At 35.2% G+C, this 11,750-nt stretch overlaps 1 protein-coding gene and 1 long non-coding RNA gene across 2 annotated transcripts; both read left to right on the top strand.

Annotated features, from left to right (window-relative positions):
- Positions 1–213: 213 nt before the first annotated feature.
- On the top strand, positions 214–10,698 carry LOC135299237 (uncharacterized). Its single transcript, XR_010361261.1, has 3 exons — positions 214–286; positions 664–710; positions 9,681–10,698. It is a non-coding gene; the product is annotated as an uncharacterized LOC135299237 (long non-coding RNA).
- On the top strand, positions 8,212–9,154 carry MTNR1A (melatonin receptor 1A). The gene has a single exon (XM_064417967.1). The coding sequence runs from the start codon at positions 8,329–8,331 to the stop codon at positions 9,061–9,063; it is 735 nt and encodes a 244-aa protein (XP_064274037.1). The 5' UTR covers positions 8,212–8,328; the 3' UTR covers positions 9,064–9,154.
- Positions 10,699–11,750: the final 1,052 nt, after the last annotated feature.

The raw sequence follows: 11,750 nt of genomic DNA, 5'->3' as shown, positions 1-11,750 counted from the left end.
GTGAACAGTATAATCTTTGTCTTTCCGCATATTTCCAATCTCTAGTGCAAATACAGTTGAAGGGGAAAAAGTAGTCTCACACTGACTCTACTGTGATGCAGTTCAGTTGCCGTGATCCTCTGACATCAGCAGTATTGTTATTCTAATCGGTTTCATACAGCTTGCTGAACCTCAGTGTTCTGTGACATCTAGGCAATACCTTGTTGGAGAACAGGCTGTCCAAAGGATTTTTTTCCTCCCAAATGAATCATGGAAATTAGAGATAGAAAAGATCAAGTCAGAAGTGGTAATATAATTCCCTTCTGTAAAAGTGGATAAGTTATTCAGGCAAATCTATTTGATCTCTGAAATATTGCCATCATGATAGAAGAAGCAGATGTTTAAAGGGGATAGATGTTCTGACCTTGAAAACACACCCACCCAGTGAACTGTAGAAAGAACAGGCCAGACAGATACCAGAGCCAAAACCAGGGTCACAGAACTTGAGACGTTCACCAGTATGTCTGCCTACCCTGGTTTCTAACTTTCACCTGTAAGACAGCAGGATTTGTTGATTCACATCAGTGTCATTACAAGCCTTCTTGATATTTTATGTTAGGTCTTAGTTCACTCTTGGCTGGGTGAAAAGAGTCACTCTTATATTTTATTTCTATGTTTTAAAAGGATAAAACCCTACGATAGTACCAGTTTAATACAATCTTGTTACCAAGGTAAATAGACAGCTGTGATAAAATTTTAGAAATTTCTGTAAAAGAATAGAAATCTTGTTCAGTTTGCTGCTGCTTCTAAAGCAAAATATCTTGGACATGAACCCACTATGCAGAATCTCAAAGCAAAATATTTTGGGCTATTGCATAATGTGACAGAAAGATGAGTGTATCCTGAGGTGCACTGTAGCTCTGAGAGCTATCTAAAGTGCTTTTGAAAATGGCATTTCTTAAAAGTTGTTAAAAAAGACCCAGACCCTGACCACTTTTAGATTTTTTTGAGTTCAGTTTCACAAGAGGTCTTCAGTCAATGCCAGCTCCTGTTTAGTCCTGTGTTAGGTGCCTAAATAGGCAATGGTTGTCTTGGCCTTTTCTTTAGTGCTGCTTTCCTTAGGTGCTTTATATTTCATGTCAGGTAAATTCATCCAGAAGATAGTGCTGCCCTTCTTGGCATACCCAGAAATATCTCAGTCTTATCAGTACTGAGGTATTCAATATCCCATGCACCTCCTAAGTCTGCCACATTGTGCAAACTAAATATGCTTCTAATGTGAGAGGTCCAATATAAGAGATATTTTCAAAACAGCCCTGGCATGTCATACAAAACTGCCAGAGGCAGGGAAAATCCCCAAGTCTGTAACACTCATCCAGCATATGGATTCAGTTCCCTTCTGTGCCTGAGAGTAAACTCACATCACTTTCCTCTCATGACTGAACCACCAAAAATAGCAGCAACAAATATTTTTAGACTGTGAGAAGGAGAGCAGGATTTTTCTCATTCACATGTGTACCATGGGACTGCAGACAAAGATGGTAGGTGATAAAACCACAGAAAACTGTATGTTATTTGGCATATCTGTAAAAACATTTAATATCATCTGCATACTCTTTGATTACAGTCAACTTGGACCTGATACACAACCATTCCTTTGGTCTGAATACTACATAATTTGTCACTACCATTTTCTGCCAATTGCGCTTTCATGCATCTGATTTTCTTGGCCAGAAGATGGCATAGGCATTTCAAATTTAATTGTTGCTGCAGCTTCGCTGGAAGATACTGTGTGATAATTAATCTAAATACAGTATAGCATTTTCTTTTCTGAAAGCATCAGTAATCTTTCATTTATGCTGTGCTGATTATGTAAATTTTTCTTTAACTTTCAACACAGTGAAACAAAACATTACAATATGGATTATTCTGATAGCTCTTTAATAAATCTATTCTTCAATATTTCTCTAATATACTGTTATGTAGTTCTCCAGTTGTCCAGACCTGTAAGACTCAGAACCCTGAATTTCTATTAACTGGAGTTAGATGTTGAGGTTACGTAGGCCATTTCAGTATCTGAATGTACCTGACACTAAGTGTTTCTACTTTAGTAAGAATGTAAGTTAGTTTGAACCTCAAATATTTAATACTCTCCTGAGTGGTAACAAGTTACCTGCCTATCATCATTACTTCTATAGGCAGTGGCAATGTCTTTAATTGTCCTGTGGGTTTCATGACCATCCCAAGGAGATGATAGAAGGTCTGAAAGTCCCTTCTATGATGTGACAGAGGTGTACATTGGAATGAGGTTTGATGAAAATGACAAAGTAATACAAGGTCTTTTCTCAGCTTAAAAGGAAAGAGAGAGGTTTTCTTACATCTGTTTAAGGCTGCAAGGTTGACTATGGGTTTAAGCATTTCACATTTCCCTGCATCACCTCCTGCAACATCAGGGTTAAATTGCTAATGAGAAGAAAAACCCACAGGCCCATCACGCTATTCAAATTTAATGTGCACGTGGACTTCTTGATTCAGGACAGGTTTATAAATAGTGCCTTTAGTTTAAAAATAGGCTTTTCAGATCTAGGGGAGTTGATATTATGATCTGTAAAGTGAATGAAGCTCCCAGGAGTAACTAGAGCTTATGTAATATTTATTCCTACATTTTTGCTCAGCTGTTTTGTGCCATTTTGATGCTGAGCTGCAAGGACTGTTGGTTTCTTAGATATTTAAAATCTTTCTTCAGTGAAGCTAGGACTGCACACTTGCTTGTCTAGGTAACCTTACTTGACTTTGGGATTTTTCCTAAGCAACCATGGTCATTGTCCCCACTTACAACTATTTTAATTTACTGATTTTTGTTGTGCATGGTCTCTGTGAAAACCTGTGCTGCCAGGTACAACAACTCTCCAGTACTCATTTAATGATAGAAAGATTATGAACTGATCTTTTTCTTAAACATTCTGAGTGGTTGATCTCACAGGTAGAAGCAACACTGAGTACAGCTAAGATATCTTTTTGGATACATGTACAAAAAATTTATTATATTTGTATTACGTATTCACAAAACCAGCTTTCACTCCTTGATTTTTTAGTTGTTTATGATGTTTTACAAGTGAAATATTGGTGCTAATGGAAAAACATTCTAGGCAAAAATGTTCATGGGATATGAGACAATCTAGATTTAATATTTGTCAATGGGACACCATTTTGTGCATGGGAGCATCATTAAATAAGCACAGACCTGACAAAATGCCTCTCTAAGGTGATTTTGTAGCCAGTTATGAGGTATCACATTTAAAGATTCTGATGCTGCAGGCATTCACTGGTGAGCGTCTATCATAGTCTTGTTTTCAGCTAGGAGCATAAACTCTCAAATTAACATCTTGAGCAAGGGATAGATTAATCAGAAAGATTTCATGATGCCAAAAAAAATCTGTAAGCTATCCTTGAGGAAAATTCGTAGAAGTATTAGAATTATCAGAAACCAGTGCTTAAATATGTAAATAAAATTATTTGTGTCAACAGATGTGTAAAAAATGTGCACATAACAAACTTGTATGATGTTTGTATGATATGATACTTGTGTGATATTAAAATACTGTTTAATGTCTACAAAACATGATCAAAATTTATAGGAAAGCATCCCTTTAATGAAGCTAGTTATGAAACAATTGGAAATTACTGTTAACATATCTGGCAATATCTTACAAGTGGTGAAAAGACAGTAAATAAGAATGACATGAATCTGATCTTTAGAAACTAAGTTTGATCTTCTAAAAATTAACAGTGTTGGACCAATTATACTATCCACTTTTCTTAAAGATATACTTAGCAAGTAAACATCAGAGGTCTGAGACAGTGGCCACTGGAAAAAAATCCTTTTTTGTGACTTCAATGACTGCTGCATGTACTGTTTATTCTTACCTAAAAGATAAAGCAACTCCAGTTGGCCTAAAGGCTAAAACCCTCACCTAAAATTGGTCTAACCTGAAGAACTCATGGAAACGTGGTGGTATGTGTTTCAAAATACAATTGCAGGATGAAAACATGAGGTCTTGTGGAAAGTATTTGTTGTAAGAAGCCAAAGCATCATTTATATAGAAAAAATTTTGAGAAAAGTAAATAGAATAGAGACTTGGCAACCAATATTAAAATGTATGGAAATACTTGTGAAAAGAAGAAGAAAAAGTAGCCATACTGATGATGCCAACAATATGAGATATTTTCTAAAATTCACTCAGATTTTCTGAGTACCAAATATTCTAGCTGGAATGCCCCTAATGCTTTAAAACACTGTTGGTTTTTATCATACATAAGCTGTTTCCTTTTTTTACAGTAGGTTATTTTCCCCAGACTAAATATTTTAGAAGAGTAAGAATACTTCACAGTCCTAACACTTGAGGATCAATTGCTCTGCAGACCACATCACCCTCAGTTTTCCTAAAATTGCCAAAGTCATTTCTGACCTGCTGGAAAAGTATTCAGCCCTCCATTCTAACTCTAGAGCAGGCATTCAGCACCACCTAATCTGTGTAACTTTAATCTTTTTCCATTAATATCCTGTACATGTTTAAGTTGCTAGAAATTTCTGGAAGCTTCTCATTATCATTCAGGACATACTTAGCACTAAATCTAGGGATTAACAACCCACACAGTAATTTGTATATGTTCTGCAAACACAAGTTGCTACTGATACAACAACACCATGTGGTTCTTATTGAGGCTCTTATATTCATTTTTGATATCTTGGCAATCCCATAAGTATTTTTTCTTAGAATCCGTCAGGGTCACAATTTTTACACTCAGTTAATGTTGTATTGTGCTCTTGGAACAGTGAAAATGTCTAGGAAAACACTTGTTTGTTTTCTTTGCGTTAATGCAGCTTTATATTCAGCAGGTAGATCTGATGTTGCTATGTGTTTGCTGAGCAGAAAGGCTTCTTTTTCAGTAAGGGTAGTGAAAATATTTAGTGGAACATTGCTTTAGACAGCATCAAAAAACATAACCTGCTCAAGCTGGTTACCAGTAGATTGTCTTTCTTCCCACATACATCCACTGCGCAACATTTGCTTAAATTTATTAAAGCTTATTTGGCTTATGTCAAAGTCAAGAAATTCAACCTCTGCCTTCTCAGTTCAGCCAGCTGGTGTTAATGCATAATAATATATTCTTTAGGTACAGAAATCACATTTTTTCACAGTTACGTGACCTTACTGTCTAAAGAGAATGAATATTTTTCTTCAAGGAAGAGTTATTCAAGATTTTTATTTTGTGGCCTTTTTGAAGGGTTCATGATAGAGCTTCAGGCTTCATTTAGAGTGTTTTAGTCAAACCTAACTCTGAAGATAAAAATTAGCTCTTTCGTATATACATTTTTTATGGCACTCACCTCTAAAATACCAATTATGCATCAAACATAAGAGTTTAATTTCACACTCTGCTATTACAATATGAGATTTTTCTAAATTAGCAATATTTTCCAGTGATTGTGGTACATAAAGCTAAGATCAGGTTTTTAAATTGTTTATTATATAACATATGAAAGCTCAACTTCCTTTCAGATCCAGCTTCAGGGTCTGAAACAACAAACCCCAAAATATTCGACAATCATACTAATGCCAATTTTTTTTAACTTAAATTTTCTGTCTTAGCAAAACAATTTCCATGCTCATAACAAAAATTTATGTGAACTCAAGTTTTAAAATAACCGTTCCTGAAAGGCAAATTAAAAGTCCTGTCTGGAAACAGGTATCTGGTTTCCAAGCATTTTCTACCCCCAACGCTTTACTCATTCAGCTGACATGCTAACCATGAGCTGGCAGCTTGGGGCTTGATTTCCAAACTCATGATTTCTTTCTCTTTTTTCCTTTAAGATAAACTACTACGATATCCTCCTATCTTCCTGCTGGCCTCCAATTTCCACATGAAACAGCTTGTGTTTCCAAGATTTTCAGTTTGTCATTCTACAGCAGCCAGCTGAAAAAACCTGGAACAACCATAGTACATGAGTTTATGGAAGCCTGAAATTTGGCTGATTCAGAGACAGAGTGCCTACTCTTCCTAAACTCATTTGTTTCCAAAGCTACAACTATTCAGAGAAATGTATACTGTCACCTTTGAATACAACACATTTTAAAGGGAAAAAACCCTTTAATTTTGTCATTATTATTTGGCTAAAGTGAGTAAATAATGGCAATGTTAGCAATAACAATGGTGAGCAGCAACAGAAGTTTTAATGGATGGCAGAGAAAAAAGTTCAGGATGGGCACTCTCCAGCTAAGTGATAGTTAATAAGCAGATTCTATATAAATAGAATTCTTTCAAATATTGCATTTTAATGAGTAACTGGGGTTTATATGTTACCCCTTCATCAGTTGTGCAATATTCTGGACAGGGGGAAAAAACGTGCCAACAGCACCTTTTCATTTACTTTCCACTTCTTGATTCATCAGATAAACAAAGAGCTCTCGGTTCCATACAGTCTCTTGTTCTTGTATCAGTTGCCACTATGTCAAAGATAAATTCTGAAAGCAGTGCTTTTTTTTCCTGTGTCATCTTCTGCTTAAAGAAGCTCTGATGTTTGTGCTGAAATCATCTGGAATTCTGCCAAAGGCTTCAGGATAAGCATATTTCAGTCTGGCAGTGAATCCCCAGTCAAAGACGAAACAGCTACAGACAACATCACAAGAAAGTTATTTATAAATCCAGATACTAAATCAAGGAAAACTAGTGCGGCAGTCTTTTAATGGAGGCCATTTGTTCCAGGTGCCATTGGTATAAATATCAAATGTGGTACTTTGTGCATGTATCAAAATTTAAACACAACAGTGTAGGTAGCACCCAGAGAAAGAGAATTTCTATTTTTCTCTTACAGTGTTTGCAGACTGAACATTTCTAACTGGACACTTAAAGTCTGAGATTGGTAAAGGACCATACATTTGAAGATATTTGAAATAATATATTTAGAAAGTCCTATTAACCTGCCACTATTTGTTTCTATTTTGTATGCTCAGAATAAATGCAAAGAACAATTCACCAAGCCCATCTTGGATTAGCACTGAAATTGTACATTATCTGAAACTAATAATATATTTTATTACAGGTTGAAATAGAAGCTCATATTTCATCTGCCATGAATAATCTCAGAACTACAAAGTAGAATATCAAATGTTATGTATATATGCATTTATATACCTACAAACACACATGTAAAGATAAAATTGAAAGCTTTCTGTACTTATGGACATGAATATGAAAACTAGAGATTTACATGTAATAGTTATTTTAAAGAAATTAATAAAAGTGATATCAATGTTTCTTGCGAGTCTCTTCTTAGCAATTAGAATGGTTGAGAGGTGTTCCGATGGGTTATCATTTAAGCAACTAAAAAAAGAAAATAGAATCTCTGCTCAAAAAATGAATGAAAAACATGATGGATTCTATTGTCTTTGAAGAATATCATCTCCTTTTGTTTAAAAATGAGTCAGCAGAATGCTTAATTTTCCAGTTTGGAGGCAGAGAAAAATGGGGCATCAGTACTGTCTGGGAACTGTCTAGGCTACTGGCCAGCATCTCTTTTTTTACTGAAGAGTATGTCTTTAGGAAAGACAACTGAGTCTGTGTTCAACAAGACTCTTAGAAGTTAAGATTATTTAAGTACTTGTCAGCAGATTCAAAGAGAATAATGTAAAAGTCATACTAAAGTCATGGAAGCTTGAAATATAAATGGGAGAAAAGAGATCTTTGTTTCAGGACTGGACAAGTTAAGGGCTAGTTAATATAATGAAAGGAAGTTAAATATAGAAGGTAAATTTGAGTTTGGAAATTTATTAGAAATATTATTTTTGCTGATTTTTCAAGAGATACTATTTAAAACCAAAGCAAACCTTAAAGTTATGAATATTTTGATTTTATATGAATTCTAAGTCTGTGTGATTGAAAGAATCCAAATAAATAGCATGATAAAAATAATAGGTCATGCTAGATAAGCTTAAAGACAGTTTACTTTCAAAAGGTTCATCTTTAAGTTAAGCTACCTTTTTAAACTGAGTCTCTTATTTCTGATATATGACAATGAATTTTGAGCTAGGAAGTAGAAACTAATTAAATTTAAAGTGTTCCACTGAGGCTGCTCATTAATATAATGAGAGCAGAAATGACAGAAAAGAGCAAAAGAAAAACTAATACTTGCCTTTTTATATTTATTTTACAGGAAATGTGTTTGTTGTAAGCCTGGCAGTTGCAGACTTGATAGTAGCTATCTACCCTTATCCACTGGTCCTCACATCTGTGTTTCACAACGGATGGAAACTGGGATACCTACACTGCCAGATTAGTGGCTTCTTGATGGGCCTAAGTGTCATTGGATCAATCTTCAATATTACAGGCATCGCTATCAATCGGTACTGCTATATCTGCCACAGCCTCAAATATGACAAGCTGTACAGCGACAGGAATTCATTGTGCTATATTGTTCTCATATGGGTCCTAACATTTGTTGCTATCGTGCCCAACCTGTTTGTGGGATCGCTACAGTACGACCCCAGGATTTACTCCTGCACATTTGCCCAGTCTGTGAGCTCAGCATATACTATAGCAGTTGTGTTTTTCCACTTCCTGCTTCCCATAGCTGTAGTTACTTTCTGTTACTTGCGAATATGGATCCTCGTTATCCAGGTAAGGAGAAGGGTTAAACCGGATAACAACCCTAGGCTGAAACCCCATGACTTCAGAAACTTCGTAACCATGTTTGTGGTATTTGTACTGTTTGCAGTCTGCTGGGCTCCTTTGAACTTTATAGGCATTGCAGTGGCTGTCAACCCAAAAACTGTAATCCCTAGGATTCCAGAGTGGTTGTTTGTGTCTAGTTATTACATGGCATATTTCAACAGCTGCCTTAATGCTATAGTATATGGACTCCTGAACCAGAACTTCAGAAGAGAATACAAGAGAATTATTGTCAGTTTTTGTACAGCAAAAGTTTTTTTCCAGGATAGTTCTAATGATGCAGGAGACAGAATGAGAAGCAAACCTTCTCCACTGATTACAAACAACAATCAAGTGAAGGTGGACTCTGTCTGAAAATGGGAATCTTACTATTATCACTCAACAGCATCCAAAAAAAGTGTCCGTTTTATTAGACCTCCTGTTAAATGTTATAGTGAAATATACTTTCTACACTGAAAGCACTTTGATCAAATTCCTCGCATGATGTTTGGAAGCTCATTACAGAGCCTTGACATACAGATCCTATTATACAAGGGTATATCCCTTGTATAATGACATAATGATATCCTTGAGGGAATAAAAAGTTATGAATGACTACTTTTTTTCTTAGATGTTGATAAGCACCTAGAAAAAGATTGAACCAGAAGTATCCATATTGCCTGGTTCAGTAAAACAAATCATAAAACTATTCCTGCCCCTTTCCACATGCTCTTTCTGTCCATGTTACAGTCCTGATTCTAAAATATCTGAAAATTTCTTTTAAAAAAATGAAATTTGAACTTTTATGAAATATACTACGAGATGTGAAGTGAAAAATCTAGGTAACTGAAAATTCATTAGGATTTTTAAGAAGTACCTATGTCTATATTTCTTTGCTACTAACATAGACACTAATATAAATTCTTGGATATTAAACCTCACCAGCCCTCCTAGGAATGACATTCTCAATTGATTTCTCAATTTTAAAATAGCTTTTAGGAGGAGAAACATGCCTGAATGATTATCTTCAAAGCTCCAAGGGCAGGAGGATAAACAGCAAGGAAGGAAAAGAGCCATGATTCATCAGCTCAAGTCGTTTCAGCATGAAAAAGAGGTGTAGGAGGGTTGGGAAGAGAAATTTAAATTACCATTATTTCTAAAGAGACGGTAACTCATGAAATCAGGAAGTGCCCCAGAGGAGTTTCTGGGGAAACACCTTCTAGAACATAAGTGAGGAAGAACTGTTATATCTCACTTGTGTACAAGGCAGAAGTTCTAGATCTCTATGAGAAGATTAATGCATTTATTAGGAGTGATAGTTGGGTATGGCAGTTTTGGCTGGTTAGTGGAATCTTAAGCCCAAGAAATGCTGGGAAATAAGACATGTATACAGGATGAGTATTTAACATCTTTCTGAAATTGATCTCCTGAGAACCACTTGAGGCTAGCAATTATTTTTTAATCTGCCACAGATAAAATTTTCAAATTAATAATAAGGTATTTACCAAAATGATGAACATAGTGTAATAACCTAGAGGAATTAGACACCTTTAGATAACAGAAAAGAGAAGATACTACTTATAACAGTGGTACAAAGAGGAACATGTGATTCTCAGGACTTTCCACAGACAGCAGGGACCTCTTCAGTAAGGGGAAGTACAGTGTGAAGTGAGGAAGAATAGCAAGACAGGCTGTCTCCTGCAACAATGAATCTCTCTTTATAATGAAGTCCTCTGGCAGAGAAAAGTAATTCACAACAATAGGATTCACCTTCAAATTGACCTTAAAAAGAAAGAGCATTTAGTTCTGGAAAGAAGCTTCAACTGTCATACCTTTTAATGCTCAATTGTTTATACCTACAGTGGTGTTGAAGTACACTTCAGCTTTTCCAGGCCAATTCCAACAATGTCAGTGGGACAAAGAGATTCTCAATAGCCATCAGACTTTTGTTAATCTATGTTAAAATGTGACTTTTACTTAAACAGTTATTTTAAGATATTATTTACTTTACTGGAGATTTTCTTGGGCTTGTATGTCTCAGAAAACAACTGTCATTCTGTCATAGAGCTCCTTAAACTGCATATAAACCTAACAGCAGTCCATCTTTCTTGGATCATAGATTAGCATACCCTGGGTTTACTAAAGAGCTAAAGGGAATCGATTCATGTTTACTTGAAAGCCCCACTGACACTTCATCATCTGACCAGTTTCTTACCTTAAAAACAGGTGCCTCATGTCAAGTTATCAATGGAACTAAATGAACAACATTGTAAAACCTTGGATATGAACTAGCAAGTCAATGCATTGCTGAGGTGCTTGACTCATCTTTGTTTACATTTTCCAGTCAGAACCACTGTGTAAATAACCAGCTCTCTTCTATTGTGGTATCATCATATGATATGATACAACATGATTTACAGCATAAAGTATATCACAGCTTTCATCACTGTGATTTCATCCTTGGAGGATGCTTAGCTCTGTAATTTTATTGCTTTATGTGTAGTGATTTTAGAATAGCAAGGGAGGCATGACCACCTTACAAATAAATGAGTTTTTAATGCAAGAAAAAATGCTATTTAAATTCTTACAAAAATTGCCTTATTTAAAGCATATTTTCAATGAAAATAATGTCTTATTATATATCTATGAAAGTAGCATAAAGACAGTTAAAGTAGCTTAATCATTAGTAAGTTTAGAATTCTCAAAGACCTTTCACTTTTCATTTCCTACAGAAAATGTACATCTGTGTCATGTCTACATATTTATGAGCTGGTTCAAGATACTGTATCCAATATGTGGGTTTTCTGAGGAATTAAAGTCCCCTGTAATTCGCAAGTGCTAAAATATATTTTTGATGACAATGAAAATGGTTTGCTATATACAACAGAATATATTATACCAAAGGTATATATTTTATTGAATAGGCCTGTAATAAAAATGGAGAGCATTTTTCAGATCTGTATTTTGAAATATTTGTATTAAATCTAAATCACAGAAATGTGCATGTTGCTGATGTTATGAGCTGCTAAATATAGCAATAATTTTAAGAAATGTATCTTTTG

This window comes from Passer domesticus, chromosome 4 (genome assembly GCF_036417665.1).
Source record: "Passer domesticus isolate bPasDom1 chromosome 4, bPasDom1.hap1, whole genome shotgun sequence".
NCBI lineage: Eukaryota > Metazoa > Chordata > Aves > Passeriformes > Passeridae > Passer > Passer domesticus.
Note: the sequence above shows the minus strand (reverse complement) of the source record. Positions and strands in the feature narration are given on the sequence as shown.

Bases quoted from the DNA above. Each gene is read 5' to 3' on its own strand.
- MTNR1A (XM_064417967.1), top strand. From the start codon at position 8,329: ATGGGCCTAAGTGTCATTGGATCAATCTTCAATATTACAGGCATCGCT.